The 16,540-nt window shown below is 38.4% G+C and overlaps 2 protein-coding genes across 4 annotated transcripts in view; one reads left to right on the top strand and one right to left on the bottom strand.

Annotated features, from left to right (window-relative positions):
• Positions 1 to 11,592, top strand: part of LOC124168009 — a 65,387-nt gene extending 53,795 nt beyond the window's left edge. Inside the window, exons 12-13 of one of the 2 annotated variants that reach the window (XM_046546084.1) lie at positions 7,872 to 7,874; positions 10,206 to 11,592. In XM_046546084.1, the coding sequence (XP_046402040.1) occupies positions 7,872 to 7,874; positions 10,206 to 10,414 (212 nt within the window). In that variant the 3' untranslated portion in view covers positions 10,415 to 11,592. The remainder of the gene's footprint in view (positions 1 to 7,871; positions 7,875 to 10,205) is intronic. The other variant, XM_046546086.1, reaches the window with a different exon arrangement.
• Positions 11,593 to 14,470: 2,878 nt separating this feature from the next.
• Positions 14,471 to 16,540, bottom strand: part of LOC124167709 (facilitated trehalose transporter Tret1-like) — a 56,305-nt gene continuing 54,235 nt past the window's right edge. For both annotated transcript variants that reach the window (XM_046545711.1, XM_046545712.1), the window contains exon 5: positions 14,471 to 16,260. In XM_046545711.1, coding sequence (XP_046401667.1) covers positions 15,255 to 16,260 — 1,006 coding nt within the window. In that variant the 3' untranslated portion in view covers positions 14,471 to 15,254. The remainder of the gene's footprint in view (positions 16,261 to 16,540) is intronic.

Here is a 16,540-nt window from a genome sequence, read left to right as displayed (position 1 = left end):
AAACAAGAGAGTGTAGAGTAGACAAAGATATCAAATAATTTAATTAACCAAGAGCATATTCGAGAAACTCTGCTCGCATGGAATTGACGATATACATCAGCCGATTGATAATAGCTTGAAGAAAACTCACTATACTTCAAAGTACGTATTATGATAAAAATTTAATAGAAATATTGCTAAAGTAGATAACTCGCATAAGAAGTAATTGATTGATTGGTTGAGGTTAAAAGAACGCAGGGAAAATCGTGTGCGATGCAAAAACTTAAACAGATGCATTACAAAATAACTTTTTTCTTATTTTGCTGCATTATTTATAACATTATTAACACATAGCTGACAGATCTTTGCGGAAAAAATTTTATTTTACATTTTGTAAATGAAATTCAACTTGAATTTTGATGGGAAATAATAAGAAGGCTTCATCCACGATCCAAACCCATTACCTATGGCTCGGTGGATCAATTGCATACGCACTACCTACTGTCAAAGTGAGCATTGTTTTCTGCTGTACATTTAACGTTTATATCATGATCTGTTAAAGGACTATTACTATGCTTTACACATAACTTCAAATAACTTTTTGTTATTTCAGTTTTTTTGTTTACAATGTGTGAACAAGTGCATATACAAAAATGGAGTAACGAACTCTACTTGGTGAAATTGGTATTTTTTTCAACTTCCTCAACTTTGAAACATAGTTTTACTACTGTCTCTAAAAAAAAGCATCTAACCGTTAACCAAAGTTGAAAAAAATAAGATGTCAATATACAAAAAATGAGGTCAATATACCGCGTAGGTAAATAGTTTAAAATTAGCAAAAACGTTCAAGTATTATCTAATCCCACGTTTTATTTAAGGTAAAAAAATTAACGTTTCATGAAACTGTTCGTTTGTAATTTCTCTATGATATGAAAATTATTAACTGCTCCTAAAATTGTTAACATTACCTAGCGTTGCTTTTATAATGAGCAAGGATAAAAAACTCATTTGGAACCAACACATCACCAGCTCCACGGGGAAAGCTAAAGCCCCAGCCACTTCTCTTGGCCCACTGCTCCAGAAAAGATTAAACCTGTCCCTAAAAACAAATTTATTTAACATAAAACGATGTGAAAACCATTTATTAGCTGCCCCTCTCCAGTTCGGCTGATGGCATCCAAACCCCATCTATTTAAAATCTATTAAACAGAAAATATTCTCATCCGAAAAGTTTCAGTAGCACCTTGGTTCATCAGAAATGAGGATATCTGCAAAGACCTGCGCATCACCCCATTACTCCAGGAAATAGAAGCAAAACTCAATATTTTTATAAAATCACTCCCCCGGACTGAAAACATTAAACTTGTGAATATCTGGAATTACAACCCGAATCAAATAGCAAGGAACAGAGCCCCTAAGTACCCATTCCTTCCAAACCATATCCCTTCCCCTTAAAATTTAAACTTCCTGCTATACTGTGACTATAGAGCAAAATAAAAACGGGAGTAAAAAATTTAGAAACGCACTGGAGATAGCCTAAACGAATGAGACCAGTGTAGTCAAAGATCCAAATATTTCGGCGAGGCGAGGGGAGTAATTTCTGTTGCCATGTCTTGCTCATAGCACTTTAAGAAGGCATTAATGAAAGTGCCGGCCAAGGACCGTTCTGGGATTATGTCACCGGCCTTCTTTTCACACTGCGATAGTTCACACAGCACACGCCTACGAAATTGATGTGGAAGATATATAATGGCTGTTTCTTAATTAAAAACATTTCACATGAAAATACAAAAGCATATTTTAAACTCTGCTAGTTAGCGAAGGAGTTAGTAGTCCACTAGTTCTTCCACCCTTGCATAGAAAGCTACAATGAACTTTAGTACCGATAAAGTTACTTCCTCTTTTTAATTTATGAGTTGATTCTCCTTTCTACCTTTTAAAGAAGGAGTATCTTTCAATAATATTTTAAAGACCGTTTTAAAAGGGACTCCTAATTGCGCATGCCAGAACTGCATTAATTTCTCATTATGGCGTGCAATTGCGCAAATATATGAAAGAAATTAGAGCATTTATTTTATTGGGGCTATTTCGACATCCCACGTCCATACATTCTCGCATGCGTTCTAGAAATTCACCGCTTTACACGACGCAATTTTGACTGCGCTTTCGTGCAAGCGTCAGATTGTGCAAAGTATGTAAAACGGCCTTAAGAATTAGTGCGGAAATCACGAAGGAATCTGGAAATATCTATGGTAAGAGTTGTTGAGATGGGATTCTAATCTAGTCCTATGAAACATAAGAGGCAAAGAGGGGGTCTATTTACATCCCAAACAGAGCCCATTTCTGTTGCCACTTCGGTCGCATTTTAATCGGTTTTCAAGAATGTCCGTGGCGCGGTAATGAGTGCATTGCGATCCACTTTGTTCCAATATTTTGCATTATAATGTTCGTAATTGCATAGTATATCTTTGAAAAAGTTATGAATTTCATAGATCAAAACATCAAGTGTATAAAATGTCGGTTAACATGTCTTACTATATCTCATTCATCCGGGAAAACTTGGATGACTTTACCCATCAGCGACGCGGAAGGTGACTTTTGTAAACCCATTTAAATGCACGGTGTGAGACAACACATTAAGAGGCCGACTTGAGGATCCTCTTTTGTAGTATTCGCAGTTAGAGTGAAAGTGAGAACATGTTAGGCGGAATAGCAAACAACGACTCAGAGCAGAAATTACAGTCCAAGCCTTAGTGCACAATTCAACCATTGGCGATTCGACGCCTCGTGGAATATGGAGAAGTTACTCAGCCTAACCTTCCCCGCCCCGTTGTCCCGTGGTCAAGTCCGTCAAGGAAGGGACAACGACCACTACACATAAAAACCTCAGATAAGGAAGTTTGTCATAGAACAGAGTCAATCGCTCGGCCAAGCATTGGAAATACCACCTAATTATTTGCACTAGAGGCAATACAGAAATACTAGTGTAAAGATATTCCTTTTGACATGAAGGAATCGCATTACAATATCTCTCTGTAAACACTTTCCAACAAGAATCTGCGGTTGCGGAGTTAATTAGTCACTGAATAAATATCTCAACTAAATAAAAGAAATTCCATTTTTCAGTGTAAGTTACTAAAAAATTCTTATAAAATATAATTAAGGGGCATCCACAAAATAAAATGTACCTGCGTTCTGGGTCTTTGGCCAGCGTCTTTTGGTAACCAAAGTTGTCTTTTCAAGATCAACAGATGTGACGCTACGACAGCTGTATTTAACGGGAAAATTTACCAGGGATTATTAAATCTAGTTATTGAGATCTATTTTCAAAACGAATTGTTAATATCATCAAAGACTAAAATATTAATACAATTGCATGCATGAATACCATATTATTTTCTATCTATATATCTAAGGATAACAATTATACATACGGCTTATTTATATTATAATTATCCTTGCGATACAGTTCCCGAGAAAGCAAAAACTAAAGACAATCGGTAGTTTTAATTAACATATTTAATCACTTTATCGCATCAAACTTATGTAAAATAACCTTTAGAGGGCGAATGCGTGCGCTCCTCATTGGCAAGTTCGTGATTTCGAGTAAATTTTTAGAAATTATCTGTTGAGGTGCAGGCATTGCATCGTGAGTTTTGAGAAAAAATAGTTTGTCATTTTCATTCGCTTGATACACAAACATTATCAGCCGGATATTCATAATAGTCTTAGAAGTACCTTAAGTACTTACTCAATATTTCGGTGAAGGTATGAAGTTCTTCCTCTGAATGACCGCAAGCAACTTTTTCTTCATTTTGTCGTCCGTAGGAAAGGGAAATGTCCGGTCTCGAAATGTTTTTTTCCTTATACAGGGGAACACATTACCAATTACGCATTACTTAAAGTATTCACGACAGTCTCAACTTCTCTTAGCACCTCAGTACTATCTTGGTATTACACCATGAACTACAAAACAAGTTTTCTTGTTTCACCACCGGGTTAAGCACAACCGCGCACGATTGCTCTTCTCAAAATACGAAATTTATTTTGCTGTTCGTAAGTCACAAAAACATGCGATGTACACCTCAACACAGGCAGCAGGCAACTGAGGTATGCTCACAGCGGTATCCTGCGGTTTTTTATGACAGAGTTATATGACATCACCCAGATAAAGCATTCTTGCTTACAGATTTCAAGTAGAAGTTGTTGAGTAGGGAAGAGTGAAGGAACCAGAAACATGTAGTTGAATTGAGTAGAACAAACTCCAACGGGCGATTGAGAACTGACGCGAGAATATTCACACTAAAACAGAATATGCAAAGTATGACTCCCTGTCAAATCTTCATCGTCGGATTCAACATGTGCAAAGACACCTTATGTTCAGGGCCGCTTTAAGCGGTAAGCAAAGTACGCGGCCGCGTAGTGGGCCAAGGAAAATGGTGCCTATGCGCTCAGTCCAATGTTCAGTACTAATCAGTTCAGTCCAGTGGCGTAACTAGGAATATGTTTTGGGGGGGATGCGATGGCCTGAGGTAGCGATCCCCCTTCCCAGAAAACGCGGGGTCCGAAAATTTTTTTGAAAAATTACATACCTGGAAATACATTTAAAATCAATTTGACACTAAAAATTTAACTTTAAGCAGATACAGTTATTATATGTCAAAACTAGACAATAGTCTTGAATATTTTTTTTATTTATCTGAGGCTTTGGGGGGGGGGATCTATCCCTTCAACCCCCCCATTGTTACGCCACTGGTTCAGTCCAATGTTCAATGCCAATTTTCCAAGGTAAAAGCTAGAAAAATCTCTTTTAAGTGTTCTAAGTACAATCTTCTTAAGTTTGTTTTCATTTGTGGTGCTAATAAATGGTCGAATTTCTTGAAAGCTGGCTTGTGTTGTACCTACTTATTTATTCATTTACATTATTTACTCTGAATTTCTATAAATAATTGATTTTTAAGCTCTAAAATTATCACGTATATATAAAAGAGCAAGCAAGTTATAATTTCACGCTGATATTTCAGTCTCAACCCTTATTGCAGAAGTATTTGTACCTATTATAAAATGTATCCAGAGAGAATATCTACGACTTTCTCAGGATATTTTGAGGTGGGGGGCGGAAAGTTATTCGCTTACACTAGAAAAATTCTATAACCGGCCCTGTTTAAATACCAATTATAGATTTTCAGTAGAAAATCAATGATTCATAAAAGGCGTATTTATTTGTTGAAGGGAAAAGGCAAGTAATGGATAGTAGAATATCTTACATATTCTTAGTGTATTCAATCATTATTTACCTTAAGAGGATAAAATGCCCTTTCATACTGCTATTTTATTTGAATTATTAGATGAATAATGACTGTTTTTGATTAATTTATGCGAAATAATGACAACATCAATGAGGATAGGGAAAAAAGGTAGCGACTTTTATATGGTAAACTTAGCATAAAACCTACAGCTCAGGCTAGCCTACGAACTTAATGAAAATACAAAATACTCTTATAACTGACCATACATGGAGGGAAACTTATAAACATACGTGTAAAACTTCAAGGAGAATGAAAAGGTTAGTTGCATTATAATATTCATCGTAATCTCGCTCCTTACGCATTGCTCTCAACATTATTATCACACATTTCATTAGCCTCTTTTTTGTCTACTCCGGAGATCCTTTTGGACTGTTTTAGATCCACAGATCAAACGTTGGGAGTTGCTGACAGAAAGGTAACACGTTATCGACTCTAGAAATATATTCGAAGTACGCAGAAGTTAATTTTGCGTATTTAAATGATAAATCACCTCTGAAAATAGGTTGAATGCAACAAATAATTAAGGATGAAACACAAAAACATTTCAAGCTCAAATATATGCTGCTGGGAGGGGTTTAATCAAAATCCAAAACTTTGGAGGCTTTGTGTAACCTTTAAAGGTTTGTGTAATCTATCGGATAAATTTTAACGAATTAATTAATAAATTTTAACGAATCAATTCAAGTATGATACTGAACAACGGGGAAGCGTGGTAGTCTTGTAGTGGGTAGACCAATTGGCAACTGATCGAGGGGTCCCCGATTCAAGACTCGGGTGAAGCCTTCGGACACCCCATATCAAAAATCCTCGAAGTGCGAGGCGGCACAGGGAAAGAAACTGGCCCCCTTACCCTGAGTGTGTGAAGTTCACCCTCCTATGGCCCAGTCCGGGATTAACTCTACCCTCACCTAACTAAACCAACCATCGGGTTGAATCATTTTAATCACTATTACGTTAGTTACCTTGAGCACCTTAAACGTAAAAGCCATAGCAAATGATGAGTTGTAGCATTGAATGGCGACCAAAAGGCATGATGTAGAAATATGAATGCAAAGCGTGTTTTACTTACGACGTGTCGCGATGTTATGATAGATTAATTCCATAAAAATAACAAGAGAAATCATAAAACACCTAAGAATGCAAATGATTTGTTAGCGCGGTTTCCTGAGTCAACTGCTTGGAAACCTCGGATCTCCACTTCCGGATTCGGCCAATAGTTGGCGTTCATTTATCTGGCTCCTCCAATCGGTCGGATATGAAATTATAACATTAGTATATGTGTGTGATTATGTGATGATGATAAGAACTAATTAAATTCAATATTTTGGGAGAATTTTTGGCTAAATTACAATAAAATAACCATGTGATATACTTAGGCTATGAATAACAATATGAATGAAGTTCGGTTGAACCAATTTACACTGTCAAGCCTGAGGTGAGGATATTGTTGGAAAAATGAATATTTCAGTCTTAAGACAACCCTTGGAGAGAAAAGAAATGACAGCAATGTTCGACAAATGAAAGGCACTTTCTGCTAAGCCTCACCATTTCACCATGACATAAACCGGTTTCTCAGTCTAATTACGCCATTATCCCAACGCTTTACAAAGCTTAATCCGCCATCGCCCATTGTAAGTTAATCGTGAGATTAAAATGCCGATTGAAGTGAGCGTGTGGGTGAAAAGAGAGGGAAGGTCATTCGTGGTGGGAGTATGGTTGTGTAGGGTTGAAGGCTGCACACGTGCTGTATTTCAAGGATAAGGACAGGACCACGCGAGATATGCAGAGATTATCAAATCCAAGGTCAGATTCTGGCATCTATGCCCAAATTTTAGGGACGGATGGGATCTACCGAATACTTTATACGAAAATAGATTTCCAGTTTGAGTGAACGACTGAAGGGGACTGCAGAGAGGAGGCCCAATTCCATCCCATTGAAGGCTGATTTCTGTCATCATATCGGTCGCATTTTAATCGGTTTTCAAAAATGTCCGCGGTGAATGAACCTGACGATATTGCACAACGACGAAAATGGTTATTACTAAAATCATATGTGAAATAAACAAAGTTTTTTATTTCACATGAACTCCAGAAAAGACGTCGATGCTGTTAAGAGAACACCCAACTCAATTCTAGCTCAACTTTGTGTGGGGCAGCAAGAGGATTAGGAGGATCCATATCATTCCATAGAACATTGATTTATGTTGCGATTTGGGTCACTGTTTTATCTTTTTTCAAAAATGTCCGCCATGCATATAAATTTCAGTTAACGCATAGAGGAGACCCAATTCCATCCCATTGAAGGCTGATCTTGTTGCCGCTACAGTCGAACTTTAATCGGTTTTCAAAAATGTCCACGGCGCGGTTATGAGTCCAATGATATCGAATTTATTCCAATATTTTGCCGTTTAATGTTTTTCATTGCAAGGAATATCATGGAAAAGTAGCAAATTTGATAGATTAAATCATCATGTGTATAAATTTCGGTTAACACTCCTAATTATAGCTTATTTCCCCGTGAAACTCGGATCAAATTGTCCGTCAGCGACACGTGTGGCGACTTTTGTAAACCCGTTTCAATAGGCGGTGTGTGAAAAGCATTTTGAGACCGACGTGATGAGCCTCTTTTGTTTTTCTTATTGTACAACTCTACCGACGACTTCATCGAGACTCAAACCAATGATATTGGCGCTAAAGGCGTTGACGTAATTTACCACAGGATATTTATGAAAACACGACCATGGCTTAGACGGTTAACGTCATCTTCTGGTTTAGCCTGGAGCAAAGTTTAAATTAATTCGTCCAAAATGTTCAGAAAATTCCGCAAAATATCGCCGGAAACCACCAACTTTATCTAGAGTTCATTTCCAATATCTTTGCGACTGACAGACAGGATTAAGATTTTCGGGGGGTGAGGGCGGAGGGCACGTGACTCCCTGTGAACCAACCAAAATGCGATAGGCGGAGCGTAGCCTCCAGAAAATTCAGTCGCTTTCAGATCTACGTGGTATACGCTTCGTGAGTAAGTTAGCTGTGTTGCCAAGTGCGACGAGGGTTTTTGAGACATGGAATGAGGGCCCAAGGGGGGCCATTTGTAGGATACAACACACCGCGATAGGAGTCGTCGACGCCACCAGGAGAGGATGGGGATGGAAGGTAGGGGATAGGGACGAACCCGCGTTGCCATGGGGACAACGGGACCAACTACTAGCGAAATCATAACTTGATTTAACAACGACATTGGTAGATTTTTTTGTGAGGAAAAAAATGCAAAGGTCATTTCGTTGGATATTTTTTTAGGTAACGAATGAGAACCCAAGGGGTGTTCTTAGAATGTTACAACCACTAGGGCCGGGACCCAGTACTACAACTGATACGCAAGCGCTTCCGGGGAGAGGAGTGGAAGGAAAAAGGATGGAGGCGCCGCCGCGACAGGGGCCCGTCGACGCATCCAGGGTAGGGATAGGAATGGAAGGGCGGGATAGGGTATATCCTCGTCGCTATGAAAGCGACCAGGGCCCACTATTAGCGAAACCATAATTTCTTGTGCGAACGATTTTGGAAGATTTTTCTATAAAAGAGAAAAATCCAAGGATCAAATCGTTGGATGTTTTTTAGACAGTCTTTTGTTTCCATTCAATGACAGTCTTTTGAGAAAACTTGGCAACGCCCACCTCCTGCCGCGACGCCGCACTGTGGGCTGAAATTGAAAAAAAGCTGGACAAAACCTCAATAACGGTTTGTTTGAGTACGGAATTTGAAACTTTTTACGATTATTGTCTATACATTAGTTCATTTTTTATGAAAACTGTTTTTGATTGATTACTTGTTTTAAACAAATAACTTGGCCTTTAAGTTGAACAAATTTCGCAAAAATTTCCCGCATTCAATTTTTTTCGAAATTCAGCATCTTTAAACTAATGCCACACCTTCTGTAGTATTTGAACAGCAACAAAAATTTACAATATTATTAAGCGGTTTATTAATCTTTACTCTTATCCACTTTCACGTCTCAGTTGTAGAATTTGTGGCCACTACGATACAAAATGGCGGACGCTGTTTTTCCAATAAATTTTACGTTCATGTAGGATTATAAAAAAAGGATCACCGAGTTACCTTGAGATATTTACACCACATATACAGCCAAGCCTGTCGAGTATAATACCTATAGGAGATTTGCGACTACCAGCAACGCCGAATTCAAGATTTTTCGAAAGTGCAGCATAGTCCGGAGCTCGCTGTTGGCTACGTGGAATATCGTGCCCGACAGATAGTGGTAATTGGATCTTTTAAAGCAGATTAATTGTGTAAAAGCTATATTATACTAGTGCCACATTTATTTTCTATTTCATATAACCTAATTTCTTCACTGTCCTACGATATTCATCGCTGATACGGTAAAAAATGATGGACCCTGATTTCTGTCGAAATTTTGTTTTTATGTACGATTATAAAAAAGGAATAAAGATTTTGTCCAGCTTTTTTCAATTTCAGCCCGCTGTGCGCCGCTCGAAACATGCCGAGCTTGCACGACTGGGCTAGTCGCATAGATATTTGAAAAGGATCACACCTTTACATAATCCAGGAGTTTCCTATTGCTCCTGCATTATTCATGCATCCTGTCTAACTAACAATCTAGTATTTGATAGCATTGAGTAAAAAATCAATGTCATTTTCTATTGTGCATTTTTGCATAGAAACATTTAAATTGATGGAAGACCCCTTTTGGGTCCTTCGCTTTTCTTGAGAAATTCATAGTAAATTTTCAATGGCCAAGGTAAAATATATTCCATGCCTCACGAGTTTAATGAGTTGCAGCCTATTAGTAATAATATATTCTTCTGTTCATGAATTTTTTTAAAGGGCCATAGAGGGCATGGGCTCTCAAAAGGACTGCAATGACTCCTCTCTTTGCAGGCATCAGCGCCGCATCCGCGGGTGCCATCACAGGAATTGTGCTGGTTGTGGCCGTGTGCGGTGCGATAGCGGGTGCCGTGATTTACCGGCGTCGGTTGCGGCAGAGGAGGGACGGCGACTCGGCGACCATTCAGGGTGCCGGCACGGACGATAGTGTCATCAGTTTCCGGCCAGACGACGATGAGGAGGACGCGTCCAGCGCCGGATAATAATGAAGAAGCAGTCAGTAACACACGGCACCTTTGTGAATGATGAACAAAGATATCGTACTGCCCCTTTATTTTATTTTAACAGCTTACAACTCGTGTTTCGATTGTTACACAACCATAATCAGGTATTAAAAAATTCGTATTTAATACGGATATCTGAGGCTCGGTCCTAATATGACCAATGTAAAAAATTTACAGTTTTGTACTTATACCTCCATAGCACTTTAAATCTTAGGAACTAAGTGTAAAAAGGGCCTAAGTCTGAAAATAATAGGAAAAATAGGTATACAGTAGTTTTTGGGACTATTTTCACGAAGAATTAGTGAACACCAAAACAAATTATTCCAGAAGGAAATAAAACAATATACTTACAGAAAAAAAACATAATTGTAGAAGGGATTTAAGATGATAATTTAATGATAGCTATTTTTCCCCTTCTTATCTTGACCTCATTTAATTAATGATAAAATAAATAATTTTATGGAAATTCCAAGTAGATAACTTTTTTTAGCTTCAGTTTAAAATAAGGTTGAAAAATCAACTATGACTTCGGGCTGCTCTCCTGAAAAATAAGTGATTTTTACGTGTGTATATAGGTGGTGTGGTAATACATATAATATGATTATATCGTCACTAGTAGCGGGAGGGAAGGATCAGAAGGAAGAATATGGTGGGGGGTAAGAGGAAGGGGAAAATGAGGGGGCGATTCGGGGGAGATACAGAAACAAAGTTGCGAAGATTGAATGAAACAGTCAACCTAAAATTCCGGACTTTCGTCATGTCACAAGGTGAAAAAAGTTTTGGGGAAGGAAGTAGGTATGGTTACCAAGATAGCAGTTTAGGGATTACATGTAAGATAGGGGAATTACTAGCATGCTCGTTTTCATGATTTTTTGTATCCGATGGTGATTTTGTAGCAATCGAAACATATGTTGTCAGCTGTCAAAGTGAAATTAGTAGGCAGTACGATATATTTGTGTATCATACTTTCCACGATGTATCTCCGCAAAAAGTTGACTTTACTTCTGTGAATGTTTTCGATGAAAGAATTAATCTGTAATGCGGACGAAAGTAGGAAATTAGACTTTGAAAGCGGTATTTTGGGCTACTTAGGCAGTGCCTTCCCGATCAATTTTTCTAATGCAATTTTTCAAAACTACAAATTATAATAATATTTTTTTCTAAAATGTACTTTTTTATTCGTGCATTCTTTCTAATTTTATTTTTCTAATAAATGATTTTTTAATACCTATGTGTACCTATATTTGAGTTCATATGCCTACAACTGGGCTGCGAGTAATATATGTATTTCATTTTTTGCATCACAACAGCTTAATGTGAAAAATATGATAAAAAAGCTGTAGAAGCCGATTTACGTCCAGCACAGATTTGAAAAAATGTTGCTATGGAATGTAAATTTGTTGCGAAAAGAATACATTGAAATATGTGTGTAATACACAACATCGATCCAAAATCTATGATTGCAGGAAAATGATTTTTTTCTCCAAGAGTTTCTTTACCACAAGGTAAACTTTTGAAAAGGTCGCTGGTACTGGAAATATTCTAAAGTTGGAGAAAGTATCGCAAGGGATACGGATAAGAACGGAAATCACACTTGAGAATATTTAACGCTACTCGCAAATACCATAAATTTTGATTAATTTGATATTTTGAATAAAAAAATAATTTCAGTTTAAAAATAATGTTATCAGGGAAACTATTATTAGAAAATTACATTGTTAGAAACTGCTGTAGCGATTCAGCTAGTTGAATATTCGTCACACCTAGAAAGCCTACACAAGGAACTATATTAGAAATGTAGATAGGGAACCAGGCAGTCATCATTGGGGAGGAGTATTACGAGTTAACCCTAATACGGGCAACATATTTTTCTGACGTAATCGGGCAAGGTGAGTCTAATGGACTCTTTTAACTTTTGCTTTTAATTTAAATTATTAAACAGTGAAAAATATTACTTTTCACATCAATTTTTACATATTGTGCACCTTAGAATCATTTAACATAAAATTGATTACTATTTGTTTAGCAAAAGTTTTACATTAATTATTAATTTAATACATAGTCAAACGGCGAGTACAGTGAACTCTTTTGACTAATTGTTTCTGTTTTCACTGCATAAAACACCAAATATTTATCGTTACATCTACATAGTGATAATTTTACATTATTTGACAATTCAAACCAAATATTTTTTAAATGCACATTACTTTTTACATTTCGTGCAAACAGACTCACCTTGCCCGGATTTGTGGGAATTCTGGGAAAAAAATATTTCTAAATTACTTTGGTTCCGATAGAAGTTTGAATTACTCTAATTTATAGGAAATATACCATTAGAAGAAGTAAAAAATTTACAACATGCTGACATTTCAATAACATAATTAAATTCTCAAAAATGTGATGCGATGAGTCCAAGAGGCTCACCTTGCCCGTATTAGGGTTAACCAAACAAGGGTCAATCCAAAGGGGGAGCCATTTTAAGCTTTAGATTGAATCACCTGATCATTTTTCTCCGTCCCTCAGAATGACAGCTCCAGTCATAGATTTTCATGGACCTAAAGAGTGATCGCTCGATTCATCATTTTCTGGATCATTTACAACTGAATTTTGAGTCTTATTACCAACAGTTTACTAAATGTGGGAGTCATTTTTAGTATTGAGTTACTCTCAGCAATTTCAGTATATTTATCACTTTAGTCATGTTTGCGCTGTATATCTCAAATGTAATTAATTTGGCACAGCATATATTAATATCCCCGAAGATTAAATTTCTTGAGTTAGTGAATCTATTAAAGTGAATATTTCAGTTTGAGGCATAGAGAACTTCTGTGAGCCAAGTTGCCTTCACATTTAACCCAGCAGTCATTTCTCAGATTAGTTCAACATTTCAACATAGATTCAAAAATATGTCGATATATGTCGATCCTAAGTATACTAAGAGAAGATTTCCACATATAATTGGGATTTAAATCCTACGCCATCCTTCAAAATCACCTTTTTCGAACTTATTTATACATTTTCGGTTGTATTAACGGTGCGGATACCCATTCTTTAAATGTTCCGCGCCTTCGTAATTATGGTTTTAAAACATTTACCTGCCCAAAAAGAGACCTTATCTGGGAATAAACCTAATTACAAAGTGAGAAGAAAAACAGCATTTTCACGTGAGATGTTCTCACACTTTTAGATTGAATTCAAATGCCGAAAAGTATAGGTGCATGTTATAGAGAAATAAAGACAGAGTGTAATATTTTCAATTAATAATCATTTCTATATTTTATTAAAAAACACAATTCATCGATAAATATTTACACAAGTCATAAACAGTAAAAAAAACAGCAGATGATGTCGTTCAAATTGCTTTGTCCCCATTGAGGAACACTTATTATTTGTATAAATAACAATGGTAGGGGACATGCAACTATAGGCCATTTGCCATAGTGCTTGCCATAGTTACAAAGGGCGAGCAAGAGTTATTGAGATAGGAAGTCAACACTGTAATGAGATGCTATATTTCTCTCCCCATAGCGAAGGAGTCGATCTCAGCCAATCATTACATTTCGAGGCACACATTACTGCACTGTGAATATGAAGCGCATTTGGCAGCAGAATTAACTACTCCGATATAGAAAGAGAGTAACCCTAATCCTGCACTTTGTATTTCTCCTGAAATCCTAGTGCACATAATCACTTCTCGGGTCTATCTGCAAATCAATGACCTTCGGGCTCTTGTTGAAGCTATTGAGGCAAGAAATTCCACTCATTGACTCAAAGGACAATGAGAAAATCGCGGATATTTGAGCTTTCAAATGACGAGCCTAGATCAATTAAAGTGCTTGTTGACGGCATATGTCGCATTAGAGCATTATATCACAGAGCGTAGCATAACCTATGGATAACTAGCGGCAGACAGCTCAATTTTTGATAAAACGTCTAAATTTTTCATCACCAAAATCATGTATATAAAATATAAATAGTTACTATTCCTGATAAAATTAATTTTATGGGTGACGACATTATTTTTCTTAGTTTGCACGAGAATCTTATTGTCAATAAATTACATTTATACCAACTGTCGCCTTTCGTTGATAATGTTTACCATGTCACAAAGTAAGTGACCTGCGTTGGCACTGAAAATGAGCAACTTTTACCCGAATAAGTTTTGAGGTCTGCCGCATAATTCTATCAGCACTGTAACGCGTGAAAATTTTTAAATATTCAGAGTATTTTTTTCCGTGTCTATCGCGTAGGTGCCAAATCGCGGTCTTATTGGTAAACTACCGTATAGTTTACCAAATTAAACATGGATACACAAATATTAGCCAATGTTGCCATTAAAGGCTCTACAGATATTGCCCTGACAATAAAGGCTCGTATAATGTGGGCGTTAAGAAACCCCCCTATTATAGTAGCCCTAGAAGTCGGTCAATCAGCAGGAAGTATCCACGCCCCAGTAACAACAGTAAGGAATGAATACCAAGGGGCTGTTCTAGATGTTCATGTGTTCATCACTTTGGGAAATACGTACACTGGTCAATGAGTCTCAATTTTCCATCATATACACACAGCAGCTTCGCATAAATAATAAGTCGGGTCATGCATTGAGTCGTTCCGTTCGAAACGCAATGTCCGATTCCGATAATACTAGGTGGGAGTATCCTGACGCCTTTGAATCTCCTTTAGTGTTTCCTTTTAGCCTAGGAGGACGGCCAAACTGCGAGGCAATGTAAGCCCTCACACTGCAGGACAAACGTGAGGAGATATCAGGCGAGTTGAAGGATTAAGGCAGAGCAACAGGAGGTAACGCCGTTGGGCCTCTTCACACCATCCCGTTCTCCGTCGCCGCCGCTTCCTCGGCCTTGCTCTTCTTCTTGTGACCGTGGAAGGCCTCTTCTATCTCCTGCAGTGTCCTGCCCTTGGTCTCTGGCAGGCAGAAGTGTAACAGCAGCGTTCCGACTAAAACGACACCTCCGTACACGCAGAAAGCCCCGCCCATATCCAGCGATGAGAACAGGGCAGGAGCAGTCTTCACTACGGAGAAGAAGGCGAGGAAGCCAACGCAGGAGGTGACACCGGAGCCCAGACCTCTACCAGCGACGGGGAAGACCTCTCCAGTCATCACCCAAGGTAGAGGAATCAACCCCGTCGTGGAGAATAGCACATAAAGGACTAGACAGACTACTGGAGCCCAAGCCCAGACGAACTCGGCCGCATCTACGACATCCTCCACCACTTCTTCCGCCAGGGTCAAGGTATGGTTCGCCACATCCCAAGGGAACATTCCAGTTGTCACGTTGGAGTCCATAAATGAGTTGTTAGAGGTGAAGTTGGTCAAGGCGTCCGTCGTACCGGCCGCTGGTGTCTTGAGCATCAAGAATACGGCAAGGGCGATGAGGGAGATGGCGGAGCCGATACCAGAGGCCATAGCTAGGGGTCTGCGTCCACAGCGGCGCAGAAGTATGCAGGCAAAGACGGATGCGAGGATACGGGCTGCGTCCACGGCTCCCGTGGCGGTGTACTCATCAACAGTGGCGCCAGAGTCGCCGGCGGCGGTTGCCTTGAAGATGTCAACGGTATAGAAGGTGACAGCGTTCACTCCGCACCATTGCTGCACGAAGAAGAACAGGTTCATGATGAGGAAGGGCTTTATGAAAGATGGTCTCTTTAGGAGCACGCCCCATCGCTGCAAGAAGGTGCTGTTGGCTGAGGCCTCGGCTTCCGCGGTCCGGTGATCCTTGCTCAAGAGAGCTTCAAGTTCCTTCTCTGCCTCTGGGCTGGTGCCACGAAGCATGCGGAAGACTCTGGCCGCCTCACGCGTCCGACCCCTAGAGTGAGCAAGAGAAGGAAAAAGATTAATATCAGCGTAAAATATGTGAGAATAATTTCAATGCTCTGCGTTATTTTTTTCCCTATTTTCCCATGTCTAGGAAGTACCAAAAGTAGTGATGGGGGTTTCTCATGAAATAAGTTGGTCAAATTTGCACAGTTGTTACTGATGTGAGAATAGCTCTATATAAATGGTGCACAGTAAAATTGAAAAAAATAGCCATTTACGTTAATAATTTTTACTCAAGGACCATATCACTGGTTTCATTATAAAATTAT

Source organism: Ischnura elegans, chromosome 11 (assembly GCF_921293095.1).
Source record: "Ischnura elegans chromosome 11, ioIscEleg1.1, whole genome shotgun sequence".
Lineage (NCBI taxonomy): Eukaryota > Metazoa > Arthropoda > Insecta > Odonata > Coenagrionidae > Ischnura > Ischnura elegans.
The sequence above is the reverse complement of the archived record's forward strand: the minus strand, read 5'-3'. Positions and strand labels throughout refer to the sequence as shown.